The sequence below is a fragment of the Centruroides sculpturatus genome, unplaced genomic scaffold (genome assembly GCF_000671375.1).
Source record: "Centruroides sculpturatus isolate CEXI.00-Female unplaced genomic scaffold, Cexi_2.0 scaffold13, whole genome shotgun sequence".
NCBI classification, from domain to species: domain Eukaryota; kingdom Metazoa; phylum Arthropoda; class Arachnida; order Scorpiones; family Buthidae; genus Centruroides; species Centruroides sculpturatus.
This window is the reverse complement of record NW_019384405.1, coordinates 733,862-754,543: the sequence shown is the minus strand read 5'-3', so window position 1 is coordinate 754,543 and position 20,682 is coordinate 733,862. Positions and strand designations below refer to the sequence as shown.

Below are 20,682 nucleotides of genomic sequence, written 5' to 3'. Positions count from 1 at the left end.
GGACGTGCTATCGCGCCAACCATATTTGCCAGATCGAGCACACTCAGATTATTACTTGTTTCGGTCTATACAAATTTTTTTTAACTGTAAGACATTTACTTAAAATGACAATGTCAAAAATTACTTGGATCAGTTTTTGTAAGCAAATGATCAAAACTTTTATGAATGTGAAAGCATGCTACTACCAGAAATGATGACAACACCTGTCGTCATCGTTTCCGTAAGTAGCATGCTTTCACACTCATAAAAGTTTTGATCGTTGCTTACAAAAAATATTGTGCTTTTTTCCACGGAAAAAAATGAAATTACTTTCTGAACAACCCAATATGTGGCATTGATGTACATCAGGGCTTCTTAAACTTTTTTTATTCATGACCCCATTTATGATTGTGATTTTTTTTCGCGACCCAAAAAAAATATAAAATAAAGATATATACCAATTTGCAAAAACAATAATGGTGTACTACCACAGTTCACTCTTGTGTTACAATGGAACAGAGACAACTGAATACACTGAAAAGCGACAACACTACACTAGTTCACACTACAATCAGTGTTGCTGAATCGTTGTCTCGCTGCACCAGAAGTGACACAAAGAGCAACTTATGAAACCTGTGACACAAAGTTTGCCATTTCCAAACTCTCACAAATTATTTTCAATATTTTGCATTAAAATCTCACGACCCCTAGATTTCGTTAAGCGACCCCAAATGTGGTCATGACCCCCGTAGTTTAAGAAGCCCTGATGTACACAACAGTGCTCTCCCCAGTCAATTTCTTAAATACCAGGCTATGGTGTTGCTTGAAATAAAGTTTCAATTCCAAATTTTGCAGCTATTTTGAGAGATTTTTTTTCCAGCAGGATGCATCTATCAACAGGAATGCATGATTCTGTAGCCTGTAATGCCAAGCAAGTAGGACATTTTCCAGTTGACTACTTGCTCATCTTTCTCTTCTTGGCCTTACACTTATCAATCTTCCCTCTGATGTTCCTTTTCTTTTATAATTTAGAGTTGTTGATGGCAGTCCTAGTCATGCAGTTACAATAATATTCTTTTCTGATGGGTTTTTCTCAACCTCTTTGATGATGTGCAGTCATTCTTTTAAAATGTGAACTTTTTACACATAAGAAAATTTGATTAAAAGTTGATGTTAATAATATAAAGCAGTGTAGAGGATCAAACATACATGTTGAACCACATAGTGTCTACTCTACTAGGTGAAAGCACAAAGTGAAATGATTCACACTTATGAATTTAGTACCAGAGAAAACATAATAAATTCTTATATCAAAAATAGTATTTTTTGTTAGTTTTGCCACTAGCAGGAGTCTGGAAAGTTGTTAAGTCTGTCGCCAGATCTGGCAACGTGCACTAAGATAGGTTTGTTTCAGCTGCACAAGGCTCTCTTAATCTTCCATCTCTTGCACTCTTCTTCCCTGGAAAGTAAGAAGAATGCAAGATGGCACAGTTATTATAGAGTCCAAACTGTTGCTTATTACACCATACTCCAAAAACATTGTTGTTACTACTGATGCATGTTAATATTTGTGCGTGTGGTGTCGCTTCTATTCTTAAGAAAATCAATCTAGGATTGACATTAGTCAAGACTAAAAGTTCTGATCAATAAATACAAGAAAATGATAAATTAAGGAATGATTGTTGCAGGGTTAATTTCCATAGTTTAAATAGGATTTGTCAGGGACTAGATATTCAATGATCTTTCTGAAAATATTACATCAAGGTTTCACTGTAATATAGAGTAATATACACTGTATCCTATTTTTTGAGTACGCATAATGCTAATTAATATAGTAAATCTTCATTTTTATGACTTACGAAAATGTTTTGTCTTTGCAGAATGCTGATTTCTTTTCCTTCTCTTCATGGTATTAGATAGTTCAAATTGTATTTTTAGGGGAATACATAATTTCAATTCAAGATACATTGAACTTGTCAAAAAAATCACATTTCCTTTAATTAACAGTTTCCAGAAACCAGTTATCTATACTAATATTATAAAGAGGTAATGTTTGTATGTATGTATGTATGTATGTTAGTTTGTATGCAGCAGGTAATCTCCGAAACTACTCATCCAATTTCAAAAATTCTCTCACCAATATTTAGAATGGAACTTCAGGGTGGACATAGGCTATATATTATTCCGTTAAACATGGGGGATGGACAGTTTTTTACGGTAAGCCTTACGGAAAAGGTTATCGTAAAGAACTCTGCTTCTATTTATACCATTTTAGATGCAGTTTTTTTCGTTTTTGATTGCGTTTTAATAGAGTACGTCAACAGAATGTACACTAAGAAGGGATTTTTCGATATTCCCCCCGCGGGGGAGAGAGACAGGATTAAGGCTTACTCCGAAAAACTTGGCTTCTATTATACTATTTTAGATGTGGGTTTTTGTGTTTTTGATTGCATTTTATTAGGATACGTCAACAGAATGTACACTAAGAAGGAATTTTTTGATATTCTCCCCGTGGGGGTTAGAGACAGGATTAAGGCTTACTCTGAAAAACTTGGCTTCTATTATACTATTTTAGATGCGGGTTTTTGCGTTTTTGATTGCGTTTTAATAGGGTACGTCAACAGAATGTACACTAAGAAAAAATTTTTCCCCACTGGGGAAGTGTTATACATTTATAATAGATACATTTTGAGCCACAACAAGGCGTGGCGGGGTCTGCTAGTTTGTGTTATAAAAGTGGTTGACCTACTGTATTTTAGTTTTTACAAAAAATTTGTCATGTTTTAACAAATTATGTAAAAATAACGGTAAGTACAACAAATCATTATACTTGTAGCATTTACGTTGTATTATTTTCAATTATTAGTTTTTTGCAATCTAAATACAAACATCAAAATTCGAGCAAAACAGTGTGTCTGGGAATACAGAATTGTAAAAGTCAATTAATTTTGCCCAAAGTAAGATTTAGAATCTCGATGTTCAATTTAGGAATGAAGGTCTATCGAATAGTGCGACCTACTCGGCATTTATTTTTACGTAAAATGCTTTTTGTTATTGTTGCTTGAAATTTGATTAAAAATTCTACTTAAATTCTCCATAGTTACCATATTTTATCTTGTTCTGTTTTTTGATAAATATTTAAAACATTAGAATAATCTATTGCTGTTAGTCCTTAATGTTGTTTAACACTTAATCTAGATCAAATACATATATACATGCAGGCTTATCACACCAGTGAATGAGATTAATCCACAAAATCTTTAATGATTATTTAACATTTTATTATTAAAGCACTACAATAAATTACGGCTCTTTTAACATGTACAGTACGTAATATAGAACACTCGAAATGCATTTCGGACTCAATACATTTTTCTTCGGTTGGTGTTCATACATAAATATAAATTATAAAATCATAAAAGTACATTAAATATGATGAATTCACAATTTTATCACAGGTGATGTCTCACAAGTGTAATAGTTTTACAATCGTGATATCACTTCTTAGCCTTGGGAACACTAATACAATTTACCAAAAATAACTATTTTTATAATTAAAATATTATAAATGTAAAGTGATGGATATATACTCGCAATAAACAATTCAGTTGAACTAGCTGAAACATCTTATCACACAACAGAAACACTGGACTAATACTACACACTACCACAGCTTAAGCTCTACGGCTAATTTGTATATTTATACACCTCAAGTGTCACCCACTATTACGCTATTAGTTATTAATTTATTTTTGTTCTTATCAATGAAATAATACCACAGTGCATTTAATTTTATTCCTAAATTGTCATTAATTATTTTTATGATTTTTATGTTCCGTAGAATTTTTTAAAATTGAAAACTTTTTTTATTTGGATTTGAAAATGTAGTAGATCAGCTTCGAAAAACATTTAACCCAATAATAAAAGTTGACTCCTATAAATATAAGGAAATGTTTTGGTTCTTAATTTGAACAATATATTCAAATGTCTGTAGAATTGCTAAATATTTCAGCTTAAAATAATACATTTTAACTCATTTAGGTCTTTAAATTTTCACAGGAAATATTAAAAGCGAATTTCTTGGAGGTGGTACTTCAGAAAGAATCGTCGAATTCTGCTTGGACATTCCCGTTCCATTGGAGAAGTTCATAAAGGTATATTTACATTATATTTATTTGTTTTTAATGTATAACTATAATTAAGATGTTGAAAAATATATTTAATTTTCGGTTTATAGATTGCCTATGGATTTAGAAGACTTAGCGGAACGGTAGTAAATCAGTTATTACTAAAAGCACAAATGACTATTAAAAGCCACCAGATTAAAAGGGTTCGCTCTGCTTCTCTTGAATGTTTACGTACATCAGAATCATCTTCCCGACTCGAAACATCCTCTTTAGACATTGTCATAAAAGATGTAAGTAATTTTAATGTTTTTTGTACAATTAAAAAGTAAAACTATGTTAATATAACTTATTTATCCATAAAATATAACAATAACTTAAGAATATATACAAATTGGGTGAGAAATCATTCTACTTCTAACTAGTACATCCACTAAATTAATAATTATAACTGACAAAGCTGAAAACACTTACAGTAAATGTTCTTTTGTACTTTTTCCAGCAACAGGTAAGTCCTAAAAGTGACAATGTTTGTCCATTCTATTAAATTGTTGCCAGAAAAAATACAAAAGGTGTGCCGTCATTTACCACCAAATTAATTTGATCTTGCTTAGTGAATGGCATTATTTGTCAAGAACCACTCAACGAGTAGCCATAAAATAATTTATTCAAATTAATTATAATTGTACGTCGATTGGAAATACGGTGACTTCTTGCCCATCCTACACATAAAATAATTTTAAGAATTATCACTAACTACTTGATAAACCGAAAAAACCTAACAATTTATACAAATTTATTATTATTTTATTTGGATATTTCTAAATAACATTTCATAATTGTGAAAATTTATTCATATTTTAAGACTGAAGAGAAGAGAGAAATTAAATCTCTTCATTTTTGAAGAAAACACTGATCATTTAGGAAATCAATTTTTATGATATGTATCGAAACGTAACTATATAGTAAAATTTATTTATATATGTTTTTTTATTATTATTTTACTTTTGTTTATATTTATTTTTAAATAAGTACTTTTTATTTAAAATATTGTTTGTGAACGGGAGAAAAGATTTAGATATTAATACTTTCATTTGAAATACATTACACAACGTTAGGTATTTCATTTTACAGGACGAGTTAAAAGTCTCCATATGCATACCAGTTGCTAGATTGGCAGCTTTCGAAGTTATAAGATTGTTTGCCTTGGTCCCGTAGTCTTCCGATCCCCGATTTTCATTTGTGGGGAAACTCAAAGACTGCGGTGTAATAAGTGAAGCTATAGAATGTATACCATCTGAAATAATGCATTCGAGTGAAAATTTACTTATGCTCTGTGTACGGCATTTTGTTACTTACAGGCGACTGTATAATAAAGTAAGCTCTTCGTCTATGTATGGAGATTTTTGACATGTCCCACAGAAAAGGAAATTTTAAAGTGATTTATTTTTATTCTGTTTTTTAATTTGATTTATTCTTTTTTGTTTTAAATTTTATGACATTCCTTAATAGTTTTAAACAATAACAATACTGATGGGTTTATTTGAATGGTTTTTCTTCATTCAAATGACTCATCCCAATCTGTGGATTTCCTTTCTTGGCTAATTTCTTGCAATATTATTTGATATTTGTTTAATATTTAAATGCTGTCATGAAAGTTTGCATTTAAAATGGAATGGTAATATACAAAAAAAAAGAAATTGTTACAGTAAGTATGTAGTTTAGTTATTAATTTTCAACAAATTTGTCAAAAAGAAAAGAACACTTCATATTTAAATTAATTAATTAAATAAAATGAAGTGTCTTCAGTGGCAAATTTTGTAGTATTCAAGTTTACGATGTTTGAGGATGTAATATATATATTTAATAAGAGTAAACTTCTTATTTAAGTACATTACATCCTCAACGAGGGTCTTAAATTTATTTGTGTAAAGACAAAACAGATTTAGAAATTTAGAATGCCCACTTTAATTCTCTATTTACTTTAATTAAAGTTCTCTATTCTTACGGAGTTTGTTTGAAGACGGCACTCAGAAATTGTTAAAATTTAAAAAATTCCAAAAAATAGACAGTAGCAGACAAGAAACATATTCAACTTCATTTATATTAATATGAAGAATATATTGCTTAACAATTTTCAGCATTTTTCAAGAGTTTAAAGTTCGAACTCTTGAAAATTGTTAAGTGATATTTTCTTCAGAGAGAAAATAATAATCTCTCTTGATGATTTTCACTTTAATATAAATATTTTTAAATGTTTAAAAATGCAACAGAAGATAAAGCTTGAAAATAAAATTAAATCTGATGTGTATAAATCATTTAATATTAAATTAGTGCCATCAAAATCTACTGCTAAGAATGTTAAATAGATTTCTCTAATGGAAACAGAGTTCGGCGGACACACACAAACAAAAACAAGTCATGACTTTACTATTAAACAAGTCTTTTAACAAATTAGAACAATATTTATAGGATTTTGTGTCCCAACTTTAGATCTTTCTCTTACTTGAATATTTTTTAGAAAGGTCAATACGATTCAGATGTGACGCCAACAGCCAAATCTATTATCCTTAATCTCAAATTATCAAAAGTGTAGTGAAAATAACAGATGTGCCGAGAGTATTGTGCAGTACAGACGCATTCAGTGGATAGTCTAACGAATAAAATAAAATTTCAGGAGAATGCATAAATATTTATTGCTTTGCACAGGTACATATTTTAAATGGAAAATGAATGTGTATCACTGTTATTTGTTTAATAATGTTTTGTAAATGGCCACCGTTCTGATGAACACATTCTTGTAGTCTGTCTGGAAAGAATGCCATAATTCACTACATTATGTTTTGTGCACCATTTTGTCTGTCCACATTATTGGTTTGTATTTTTTGGAAATGAGGGCCATACTTCTGCAGTAACCGCTGGCCTACACAGCCACGATGCAAACATTCCCAAATCAGGAGGCCACTCCTCATCACCTTTGGTTCCAGTGAGATGGAGCAACTGCTCATAGGGCTTATCATTCCATGGAAGTTCTGCAAGAAATGTTCCAGGTAACAACAATTCTTGTTTTGGAGACATCCACTGGTTTGCTCACTTGCCAAACCTGACGGCACTGGATTATTCTTATGGGGCTACCCGAAACATAAAGTTTGAGATGTGTCCCACCGGCATCAACGAGCTGAAGGGTCAAATTCATTGATGCCTTTGGGAGATTCCACAAAACATGTTGCAACAAGTTATGGCATCTTTTCCATACAAACTACAAGAATGTGTTCATCAGAATGGTGGCCATTTACAAAATGTTATTTTCAAGAAATAACAATGATACATATTCATTCTCCATTGAAAAATATATCTGTGAAAGCAATAAATATTTAAGCTGTTCTCTAAAGTGCTATTTTATTTTAAAAACTGTCAAGTGTTTCTGGTACACCCTGTATATTTATGCCACAGGACATTCTTGACATGTCTGTATTACCACACTTATAACTTGAAATTTATAATCTATGATAAAATATGATACAGGGTTCGTCAAAAGCCTTTGACAACTTTTTTCTTTATTTGGAAAATTGTGGAAGGAAACAGTACATTGCAAACAAAGATTGAAAGAGAAATCCTTGAAGTTTAATTGCACAACTACCCTTTTATAATCTAACACAAATTCAAACAGTGAGCAAATTCACGACATTTTTCAGTATATCGAGTGTTACAAATTTAACAGCTCTTACACATTGCTTCAATGTGGAAAAATCCCTTACTGACAGAGGAACATACACAAGGTCACTGACAAACTCTTACGGCAGTTCTTGAATCCACGACCCACAAAGTTCTGAAGAAAAAGGTATGCCAGGAACTTGACTACCATTTGAATGTGTGTTGGGTTACGAGGAATTCCCATATTGAGTCCCTTTAATAGTTGCAGTGCGTAAATAGAACTTACGGAATATCTCTTTCAATTCCAGTTTGCAATGTACTGCTACCTTCCTCAATTTTTCAAGAAAAAAAAAAGTTGTGAAGATACGTCTCAATAATTCTGTGTAGCCTGTGAGCTATACTAATTTGAAAGTTGTAATCTTGTTTGCACAGGATATAGTCCTATATCATGAAATCCTACATCCTAATTACTTTTCTTTTAATATTTTCACCACAGAGAAGAATTAAAATTTAAGTTTTTTAGTTTTTAAAACTGGAAGTAATTACAGAATCATTAATTTCATAAGAAATCGTATTTCTTTTCTTTTTTTATTGGCTTTAGTTAAGCTATTGAATTATTAAGAAAAACAATTTAGTGCTTACGAATTTTATTATAAAAGATTAATAGTGTTCTTTTTTTCTTTTCAGATGTAACTAAATTTCTAAAGTTTGTGTTTTCATTTGACCCTCCCTTATATTAATGTACATTGAAACTGATAAGTGATTTTATATATAAACGATGAGTAATTTTAATTATTCTTAAAATAATATAAATAAAACAAACATGATTAATTTTCAAATTAATAAGAACATTAAACATGATAGTTTCTCAATTCTGTGTCGAGAGTCCAAATGAATATCGGTAAGTCCGAAACCCGGAGACTTCGGATGGACAAAAGGAAGCCTCGACTCTGAAGGATCGTAGAATCTAAACTAGATTCTTGGAATTTTAATGGATGGTCTGGTCCGGATGCTTTGGATTCTCTTCCTCGCTGCCCAGTCTCCCAATTACGGGCAAATCCACAATGGTATCGGTACGAATAAAGGTCGTCTTAACATTCACGAGATAAAAAAAACACAGAATTGATATCGGAACAGAAATTATTAATTTAATACATTCTTAAAGCAGGTTTATCACATTTTATAAATACCTTATCATAATTTATCAATTTACACCTTAAAAATTAAATACTTTGGATATTCTTATGGTAATGAAATGCAGGTTTCCTCACATTACAAGCATTTCACTTCTGTAAATTCATACTTATGTAGACAATTACTGAAAGTTTACAGGATGCGAATATTTTATGAAGCTGGCTTGTTTTATTTAGTGTGTATGTATTGCTACAAAACAGAAGACCCAACTAAAATCTGATGGTTGTAAACATCCTCGACTGAAGCAGGATTCGAACCCACAATCCATCAAACAGAAACGATGCCCTAATGCATTCCGCCGCCAAATCGGCAGAACGTATTAAGGTGTTCGGACTTCATAACTAATAACCCAAATTTGTTTTTACAGTTTTTTAGAAGAGACTCATTTTTATTATTTTTTTCCTTCAATTGAACAGAGTAATTAATATCTTCTGCTTAAAGTTTTTAAATGAAGAACATTTCTAATTGGTTCTAAAATTATGCATTTCTCATAAACTCCAACACCATGTTAACCAGCCTTTTAAGGCCCTGCTGGGATTTCCAGATGATCAGTCCAACCCTATGTCATAAGAGCTTGTAATTAAAAAATTAACAGATTTTATTTTGTTATTTACGTATGTGTACGTAAGACATCTATTTTGCTTTATGTAATGTAGCCTCTACGTAAGTCAGAGTTGTTTAAAAATTAATTGCTAAAACATTCCTCGACAAACTTTATCTACTACCGCGGAAATACAGGTTCAAATCTAATCTAAACCTTCGTTATACTGGTATTGGGTAATGTGGATTGGAGTTGTGACCAGCCTTAATATGGCAAAACCTCGAGATAATTAATCCATTTATCAAAAATTGTAAAGATAACTGCAAACCCCATTGTTTAGTAACGTAACTGCTCTATTGAATTCTTTTTGTGCTTTATATCATTTAAATATATTATAATAATACATTTTTTATTGATTATTGCTTATTAATTTGAAAATTACAGCACTTGTTTTATAGATACAATTTTAAGGGTAATTTTGAATTACCAGTTTTCTATTGTCCATATCATATTACTTTTAAATGTCATATATAAATTTTTAAACTAGATTTTTATAATTTATTATTTTACATCTTTATTTATACTCGTTCTTTTAATATTTTATGTAGGAAACCGGAAACGGAAAAGCAGTCCCCATAGGAACGGCTCCTCTCGGCAAGTTTATTTCGGACATACTGTCTCAAGAACAGGTCAGACTTTGTAATTAACACGCAGCGATTTAAATTAACTTTATGGGAAAGAGAGAAAATGTTTTGTTTTAAATTCTTAGATTGCAATTCTTTGGAGTTGGTTACCTTCACGAATAACTATTCTCATGCCTCAACTAGTATATTCATCAAACGAACACGGCTGCTGTCTTACTGCATTTTACATGAAGGTTGACTCTTGGGAACCCACAATACTTATCGTAAAGACAAACAAAAACGAGGTGAGACTATACTTATAAAATCATAAAGATTATTCGAACAATGAAAGATTCATATACAAATTTTAACGTAGGTTTTTGGAGCTTATTGTTCCAGCGACTGGGCCACTAGACACAAGCAGGACAACAAAGGAAATCGACAAAGATATTTTGGAACGGGAGAATCGTTTCTCTACAGTTTTTCACCTAATCCTAAAAAATATCCTTGGATAGGATTGGAACATCATGAAAATCATTTAACTCCTGCCCAACAACTATTTATGTGTGCTTCTAATTCGATGATCTGCATAGGATCGGGGTAAGAATTTCTTCTTTAACAGTTGTATTTTTTTTTTTTTTGTTTCTCTTAAAATAGCAATAACTCTATTACACAATCTTTTTATTTAAATTTCCTGCCTCATAATGTGCAGAAAGTGGAAGGTTAACATAGTCAATATTTACATTTTTAGCTTAGTAAAGACACTTTACGTTAGATAAGCAGAAACCAACAAATTAAAAAAAAACAGCATCAGTAAGCATTTATTCTAATAAAGTTTAATGTAAGCTTGGTTGATATTTATTAACTGAAGGATTGTTTCTTGATTTGTAACTATGAACAAAGGACATAATGTAAGGTCAGTTGCAAACTGATATGACCACTATATTTTTTCAGCATACTGTAAGACACAAGTAACTGTAAATGTAATTTTTAGAAACATTAACAAACGGTTTAAACAAATACATTAAACGCAATAAGTATACTTCACAGGGGAAAACTACTAAAAGAAAAACAGCAACTATTTTGTTGCAAAATGATAAGGCCACCCCTTTTAATATCCAGTAAATAAACCATTTTTCAAAACAAACTTAAATACATAATTGCACATGCTTTTCAGAAACTTCTGCAACATACAGATGTTCATGCAGTGATATTTGCCTTCTTCAATGTTGTACTATTTATCACTGGCGTACGGTCCTGTGCGAGATTTGCCGTAGAATTTAAGCCTGGAAAATTGGCAAGCTGTTCCAAAACATAAACTCCACTTTCCAAGAATCACTCTCAAGTAGACTTTGCAACATTTATGGTTTTATTCTCCTGCTGAAATGTCCCGAATGGTTCACCAGTTACCTTCCCAAATGGCAAAAAGGTTCTCTTTTAAAAGATCTTTCATTTAACTTACAAGGAATGTGAGATTTGTTTTACCACTATAACCAAAGCTACTCTGCACTGTCGCTTAGAAAAATATGGTTCTTCTGGTTCGTTTTCTAAAATTATGCCGGTAAAATGCCAAGCCATTGGGACCATTTCCATTTTTTCTCGTCACTAAAGACAACTCTCCTCCATTCATTCTTCCAATACACATATTCTTTTGCCCAGGTCACTCTTCTGTTCTTGTGATGTTCTTCATTAAAGTGGTTGTATTTTCTTTTTGTATTTAAGGATTTTGTCACAATTGACAACTCTTGATAATGTAGACTTGTGTATATCTGGATTATAGGACAGTTGTGCAAGAGATATTCCATCTGAATTGAGTTTCGTAACAACTCTTCTCTCGTCTACCAGACAACTTTCTTATCCTAAATAGATTTCCAAGTTTCAAAAAGTTACTTACCATGAATAGAGTATGACCAATCCTTCCTGCTATTTCTCAACCTTTTTTCCAGTATAATTTTACGTGGACCAGTAATTAGGTAAGCATGAATCGATTGTTGCATGTGATACATTTACATATGCTTATCTAGAGTTATTATACCTAACAAAGTATTATAGTAACTCAAGGTTACTGTTTAAATGGCACTCGTAATCAACTGTGCGAGCAACAGTAAGTTTTTTTGTGGTGTTAATGAAGCTAACTTTACACTTCAAGCACTTGTTTAACTAATTTTATTCCGGAAAATTTCATGAAACTATCTCGTTACCTAATTTGCAGATTAACTCGGTACGATACAAATGGAGAACTTTTACAAACGGGAGGGTGGTCATCCCATTTTACGAATGAGAACTCCTTGTTTCTTTATTCCTCATACATATTACATCAAATATAAAAGATATTTGTTACCATTTCTATAAAAATTAAACTGGTACCCGCGTGCTTTTTATAAAAATAAATTTTTAAAAACATAGTGGTTATTTCAATTTTGCAACTGAGCTTAGCTTAGCTTAGATTGATCATTTTGTACTGGAAAACAAATAAGATTAACATACCATACCTGGTGGTTTGGAGTTTATTCTTTTATATATAAATAAAACAAATATAAATGGCTACATATGAAATATTTTAAACTGTATTTTGGATCAGCCAGTCTAAAGAATACCATCTCAAAATAGGGCAGTACAGTAACTGTGATATCTAAAGGATTATAAGGACTTTGTGGGGTTGCACCAAATTGAAATTAATCAACAAAAGGAATAGGAAATACTTGTTTTTAAATGAAAGTTCTGTAATTATAACACACAAATTTCCTACACCTTTTTTTTTATTCTAACCTCTACTCCTGTCTGGCCATTAAGATATAAGATACTTTTTGAGGGGAAAATGTATCCATAAGTTGGGAAGTGTTTTTTTTTTTTTAAACTGAATTAAACAATAATAATAATCATTACACCGTATAAAAATTGCTGTTTTGTTCCCCGCTACATTAATTTGAATGCTAAAAATATTTTATTTATATCTAGAGAAGGACAAGGTCTGTGGCTCGACGAATCCCTGACATTCGGAAGGACAGAAACCTGCGCCACCTTTAATAACGACCCGCTGTGCAGCACTAACGACTTTACTTGCACTTTTGTGGAAGTATTCGGATTCAAATAGATAAATCTTAGTTTTTTTACATTTGTATACACACATTTTTTGCTGTAAAGTATCATTCTGTAATTATTTGAATATGATTTCTTTTCATATACATTGTTAAAAAATTGAGATTATCTACAAAGCATTATATATAGTTTTTTTTCCCCCCATTGTTATCGGTGATATATACTCATTCCAATGTTAATTATATTTTTTGACAAGTGACTTTGATTATAGAGATTAAGGCTGTAAATCGTGCACATGCCAAACATTCAATCTCGATATAATTCACAGCTTTTTTTATATAACTTCGAACGTAATACACAAATCTGCAGTCTGTAGAAAACAGTGTTGTTACAGATTGTTCATAACTTTGTCATTAGAATATATATAAATTATGTATATTAGTTATAGCCAAAGTGGTACTTTCTACTGTTTTTCTTGCTACATACATATATATATATTTTTTTTTCCTGTAAATATAATTTTTTTAAAATAATTATGTAAAGTGAATGTTGATGTTTTATAGTTAACTCATTTTATTACAAAAGAAAATATTTTGTAATTAATATAGATGTATACAGTTGTTGCATTTTGTGATGCTATATTTAAAAACTTAGCAATTTACAAAAATATTTGGCCATATTTATATCGAACGTTCCTTTGAGGGACAATACATTCTAGTCATAGTCATAGAATGTTCCTTTACTTGTTTACTGCTAATTATTTGTGATTGGGGGAAAAATCAAACGGCAACAAGTTTGTTGCACCAATGGTTTTTGTCCCGTAGGACGCCTCCGCGAGAGAAAATGTAGTTATCGACAAGGTTATGTTGTTATATCGATGCCTTATTAATGTAATTGTATTTTGCCCGTTAATTTATTTCAAATTATTTATAAACTTGTTAACCTTTCAAAATTTTTAGAAGTTTGCATAGTAATTATTTGAGAGACGTAATCGTTATGCTTATTGTTGGAATGTTCTCCGAACGTGCAGTGTCGGCGACTCCGTTTTCTACAGGAGCGCTTAACGTAAACAGTTTTATTGTTATTATTTCAATACTTTGTTTTCAAACTGTAATTATAAATCGTAACACTACTTTTTGTAATTGTGCCACAAACAAAATGGAACAAACAATATGTAAATTATTGTGGAAAAAATAAATATATATTGTACTAAACAGTTTTGCAAAACGTTATTTTTTTCCTTCGACCATAATTATGTGGTATCCGAATTTAGTCTTGACGGGGGGATCCGTGTACGTCGGATTCTGTAGATTGCTGACGGGCAGTGCAAATGCGGCATCCTGAAAAGGTCCGACCATGCTGCCTCTCGTCATCCATCCCAGATCACCCTGAAATTTAATAAAATACATTATCAAAAACCAAACAGAAAAATTTGTAAATATACAAACAAAAATCCCATTTTCCGGGAATCGTACAGTTCTTCATATTTTTTGTTAACCGACAATCATAATAATTTATTAAACAAGTTTTCATACCCATATGCGTGGCTATGAAAAATGACCCACGACCACATTTACATAAATATTTCTTGTTAGTGTTTCTTTATTTCTTCACATTTAAGATTTTATTATCCAAAACAACAGAGTGAAAAGTTACAAAATCAGCTTTCTAGATTGGAAAATTGTGTAGAATTGGTCACATTTGAGAATCCCTATTGTAGAAAAAAGTAAATTTACTGGATAATATAAAAAAGAACCTTATAATCCAGTATATATATACATACAGACATCAAGGAGGAGACATTGGAATTGAATGAAAGTTTACAATGAGTGCACTAATGTAATATCGTTGCTGTAAAATATTATTATGGAAGAGAAGAGAGAAACAAAGCAATCTTGTGATTTGTTAAATTTGATCCAGGTGTGGTCCGGGAAAACAGCAATAAACAAACAAGTAAATGGATGGGAGAATGACCAACCACATTTGGGTTAGCATGGATATAAAAGCAAGCTTTGTGTGCAATTGTCTTTCTGACTGGACAGAAGTTGGCTCTCAAAAAACATTTAAATTCAGAGAAGATTGGAGAGAAAGGCGTGGAAGGTAAGGCTTGGAGCCAATAGCACTTGGCAAGCCTGCCAAGGATAGGGAGAGAGGTTACGCTGCTCTGTGCATTAAATGCATTTAAATTTTAAAATTAAAATTAATGCGAAAATTCTTATTTTAAAATTAATTTATGATAAAGTTTTCAAATGTTATTTGTTAGATTCCAGCATTTAGCAAGTATTTAACATCAAAGAAACACAGACTGCTTTTTGGCACAAATAATATACGATGGAGACATATTTACCGTAGTAATTTAATGTTTTACTATTGCATTGCATTAATAATAATTTTACCAAATTCAGACTGGTTTTGTTGAAAACTGCTTAACCGATTTTGAGAATTTCACAAGTAGTACTGATCGAATTGCTATTCCCTCTTTTCTCAGGCACATTGCCAATCCCATTTCAGGCTAGGTCCATCCACGATGAGCATAGTTGTGACCGACTATATAGTCATAATTATACCCACATTCTCTATCAATGAACATTATAGAAGTGATGTCTCAGGTAAGTCGATAAAGATAACAATAATTATTTACATTAAGACCGTTATGCATTTTCTGTAAGAAGAATAAGTTATGCAGAAACACATTGGATATGCCACGTGGTTTAGGCGAGTACTATTTTGATGTAGTCATATGACTGAGTAATGTCACGACACACTTTGTATGTATCCACCGTCCAACATAATGATACTTAACAAGCTTAAAAATGCTCTCCATCTCAAATTATGTAGTGTCTTGCCCTGTACATCATACTTTTCCTGTTAGCAATAGTCATGCCAGTCGTCTGTCTAACTCCATCCACGGAAAAATTTTTTAATTGGAATAACACGACTTCCAGTTTGCACTGGAAGTTCGTATATAATTAACTGGAGCCTCCTGTTCTTATGCTTTCCACATCTGGAGGCCTATTCTGAGTTGTATCATTAAGCTAATGAATATGACAAAAACCAGTTTCTATCAGAACTACGTGGTTGGCATTTAACGCGTTGACTGCCATGTGACTTTTCAGGATTCCGGTGTAAAATGCCAACTTAATTTAATTATATTATATTATTAAAAACTCTAATCAGAGTACATAGTAATAATCAAAACACATATAGAATGTGTTTTTTTTTTTTAAAAAAAGATTTTACGAATTATCTCGTAGCTGGCTTACGTAACAGAAAGCTCTTCGCTAAAGCCAAACTACGAGTTAATTCATGCACAGACACGATTCGTCCTGTCACTTCGCTACAGCCAATCAGAGATGTGCGTCTAAATTCGCCAGTAATAAATCAGATATAGAGTTGAACACATCACATTTATGTCTTTTTTGAATGTGTTATTTTTTACTTATTTTTATAATCAAATTATAAATACCCCAATATGGATAACAAAAGACTACTGATTAGAAAATAACTTGATTACTACACTAATCTAAGTGATTCAGAATCCGACAAAATTTTTGGTGAGGATGGTAACTACAGTAGTGATTATGTACCTTCTGAGGATTCAAGTGAGGACAGCGATTATGAAATCATCTCCAAACCTGAAGATGAGACTATTCTCGAACCTAAAGGCAATCACGATGCATCTCAAGCAATCGCATCAAATCCAAACGATAATTTGTGGACAGAAAATCAACAAATTCCTGAACTATTTATTTTCAAAGAAAATATTGGTTTGAAATTGGATACGACAAATCTTACAGTGCAAATGCTGGTGGACTTATTTTTTTTCAGAAGAATTTCTTGCATTATTGGTCGAACAAACAAATTTGTATGCTGCGTAAAAAATTGCAAAACAAAGAAATAAAAAAATCTAAAAGGTATCGCAGTGGAAAGACGTCAACATTGCAGAAATGAAAGGTTTTATTGGACTTGTATAAGAAATGGGCCCTTGTTCTTTTCCTTCAATAGAACATTACTGGAGTACAAACAAACTGTATAATATAAATGTTTTGGCGATCACATATGAGCCAAAATAAATTCCAATTTGTTACTGTGTTATTTTCATTTAGTTGATAGCTCAATACCATCTTTCGACTGATTATATAAGGTACGACCTATACTAAATCATTTCAATAATATTATGCACCAAAACTATGTGCATGATAAAAATATGTGTATCGATGAATCAATGATGTTGTAGCTTGGAAGATTGCACTTTCACCAGTACATAAAAAATAAAAAACACAAATATGGTGTCAAACTGTATGAAGTATGTGAATCCGATAGTGTTGTTATGAAAATAACAATTTACAGCAGAAAATCTGAGGGAATTGTCGGTAATTTAGGCCACACTACTGATGTTGTCTTACACTTGCTTGAGGACTATCTTGATAAGGGATATACAGTATGCATGGATAATTTTTATAATTCTGTTACTCTTACAAAATTACTGACTACACAAAAAAGTTGTGTGTAGGGAACTCTACAAAATAACAGAAAGGGAAATCCCAAAGATGTGGTAAATTGATAACTGAAAAAGGGGGGTTTATTTGGCAGCGAAATGGTCCTGTTACTGAATGTAAATGGAATGACAAACGAGAAGTCCTTACCATTTCAAACATGCACATTGTTGAAATGGTAGAGGTATTCAATCGCAATGGAAAATGTTCAATGAAACCAAATATAATTTGAGATTACATTCATGGAATCTATGGCATTGACCGATCAGATCAAATGCTATCGTACTACACAGCTCTAAGAAAGACTATATTATATGGCCCAAAAAGGTTGCATTACATATTTTATATATACAGTATATATACACACACAATGTGCACAAACTCTTTCAAAAAGCAATTTCTTCTAAAATAAAACTTATAAAGTTTAGAGAAGTATTCATCGAAGCATTAATCGGAGAAGAGATTCAACCAGTTTCAAAAAAAATTAGATTGCAAGAGTTTCACTATTTACAGAGTATCCCACCTACTGAAAAAAAAACAGCATCCAACAAAGCCATGTCAAATTTGTACCAAAGCGAAGAAACACATTATTTCTGTCCAGAGAAGCCAGCCCTTTGCGTGGAAGATTGTTTTAAAAATTATCACAAACAATAAAAATATTATTTTGCTTTTGATTTTGAATAAACTTTTTATGATTATATTTTCTGTTCATTTATTAATAAATGTTCTGTTCATGTAAGCCAAACCTGATTTTTTTGTTCTTGCCCCTGAGGCTATCTATTCATATTTACACAAATTACATTGTAGCTGCACAAATATAGCAAGGAAACAAACTATGATATAACTCGTAGTTGGCGTCCTAGGCAGTAATGAAAACTATGAGTCATCTCGTAGTTGGCAGTCAACGTATTAAACAACTGAAAATGCTATTCTGTGCTATATGTTCTGTCTTTGGTTCCGATAGCCATGTGTGATAACTAAGCTTTTCTTATCAAACATTCTCGAGATGCCTTTAGGAACATAACAAAAGTAAAAAGAACAAGGAGACTTTATGTGCAAGGATGATATTACTAAAACTGATTGACGTCGCAAATCTCAGTTTCGTCTTCGAGGAAATGCTTTTCAGCCAAATGACACACACTTTATAGAACTCTATCGTCTTCCGAAGCCACTACTATTACATTTACGCAATGACTTACGAGAAAAGTTAGAGCCAAAGTGTTTTAACTAACATCTCAAACTGACGACTTGCAGTTTGCCGACTGCATCGTTCCTTTGATGACATTTTAACAACAAAATTTGACTTACACCGATACACGATACTAAAAACACGTGCTTTGCTTCGAAAATGACGAGTTGCAGTCACGTGACAAAAAGACAACGTTAACTAAATTATGACTGATTAAAGCCCAACAGTTATCGATAACACGAAACCCAGACACATCTCAACCGATTACCCATAAGGAAACCTACTTAGCATGGAGCAGAGAATAGGGATTTGTCTAAGGTTAATTAACTACCTTTTGCCAAAGAGGCTTATCGAACGTCCCACGTATCGCTTTTGTCGAGTTATTGGAAGAACTCGGAATATGTCCCGCGGTCTCGGCTTTCGTCTAACTAACTCCGTTTCTCGAGATTAAGGAAGGACAGACAGCCAAACAGACGACGGTGAGAATTTAGTCTACAATTTTTTCAAATTGCAAAAATTGCCCAATAATTACCAAGGTAACAACATAGAAATTTAAACAACATACTCCCTGTCTAGCTTTATCTTCACTATATTGTGCTGCTACTTCATTAAACTTCATTCCAGATTTTAATTTTTCCATTGCTTCTAAGGCTTTCGATTGCTTTTCGCATAAAATGTGTCTCACCTATTTAACAAACAAATCTACTCTGTCATAACTTTATTTATAATTAATAAAATAATTAAATATAAAAAACATTATTAAACCGACCTTAACAGCATTACCGCTTCCTTGCTTCTTTTGAGAACCTTTGGATGATGATTCTTCTTTAACTTCCTTAGGTTTTGCTCCTCCGCTTCCTTTCCCTTTCGGCATTCTTTACGTTAATTTCAAAAATCTAAAAGAGAAAACAATTCTTCTCCGCGAACGATTCCTGTTAACACACGTGGTTACTTTCCCGCAATGTTCGTTTCAGTGTTGCCAATTCTGATCTTAAAAATAATTTATTATTATTTTTTTTTTTTAACGTCGATTGAAAAAATTTAATTCCCACAAATTTTTATTTACAATGAAATATTAAAAATTTTAAAAATATTTACGTTATAAAATTATATATTTAAAAAAAAAAAGAAAAAAAATTGCACGAGACGTATCTTGGTTATAACCCTTTGCAAATTGCCTCGAAAGTTTTCGCGATTGTATTTCCGGTTGTCGCACAAATTCATAATATTACTGGGCGTTAACGTACTATTTCTCGCCCTTTATAATAATTTCATTGGATTGACGTCACTGTCGTACCGCCGATACATTGTAGACGGCCATGCCGTCGTTCATCGCTTCTTTCATAAAATTGAGACGAAAGCTTTAACATAAAAAATAAATTACGTAGTTAAAAAAGCAACGAGTTGAGTAACTTTCTCGGCTCTTAAATATACATGTAAAAGTTATTAATTATAAAAAAAGAAATTGTATGTGGCGCCATCTGTTACGAGATTTTGCCATAAAACGTTTTTATATTTTTAATTATTAGAAAATGGCAAAAGATTTGAGTTCTGCAAAACTGAAAAACTTTCAATTTCAAAAGACGTCATGTCCAAATTAATCGGTGCCAGGAACTGAGACGACTGCTATTACTTTTGGGCACTCCAGAACAAATTGAACGAGGGCACCACGACGAGCACGATTATGCCCCGCGGAAGACAAGGAATGTATTGTGTATTTTCCGGGTGGTTTTATGGTAAGATGACTTTAATGGATGGAACACGTGAAGCATGTTTTCGATCGCTAATCAACGAAGACCTTCTTCGCGCTGCCGGAAGTGTATTAACAAGATATCAAGTCAAT

The 20,682-nt window shown here is 31.9% G+C and overlaps 2 protein-coding genes across 2 annotated transcripts in view; one reads left to right on the top strand and one right to left on the bottom strand.

Annotated features, from left to right (window-relative positions):
• The window catches only part of LOC111618790 (TBC1 domain family member 24-like), a 41,307-nt gene extending 26,975 nt beyond the window's left edge, over window positions 1-14,332 (top strand). Inside the window, exons 5-10 of the mRNA XM_023360360.1 lie at window positions 4,032-4,133; window positions 4,217-4,396; window positions 10,101-10,181; window positions 10,262-10,420; window positions 10,492-10,715; window positions 13,074-14,332. Of these exons, the coding sequence (XP_023216128.1) occupies window positions 4,032-4,133; window positions 4,217-4,396; window positions 10,101-10,181; window positions 10,262-10,420; window positions 10,492-10,715; window positions 13,074-13,209 (882 nt within the window). The 3' untranslated portion in view covers window positions 13,210-14,332. The remainder of the gene's footprint in view (window positions 1-4,031; window positions 4,134-4,216; window positions 4,397-10,100; window positions 10,182-10,261; window positions 10,421-10,491; window positions 10,716-13,073) is intronic.
• A 14-nt stretch (window positions 14,333-14,346) lies between these two features.
• On the bottom strand, window positions 14,347-19,825 carry LOC111618820 (peptidyl-prolyl cis-trans isomerase NIMA-interacting 4-like). The gene is made up of 3 exons (XM_023360399.1): window positions 19,609-19,825; window positions 19,405-19,524; window positions 14,347-14,542 (listed from the first exon to the last, which is right to left on the bottom strand). The coding sequence occupies exons 1-3, from the start codon at window positions 19,711-19,713 to the stop codon at window positions 14,384-14,386; spliced, it is 384 nt and encodes a 127-aa protein (XP_023216167.1). The 5' UTR covers window positions 19,714-19,825; the 3' UTR covers window positions 14,347-14,383.
• Window positions 19,826-20,682: the final 857 nt, after the last annotated feature.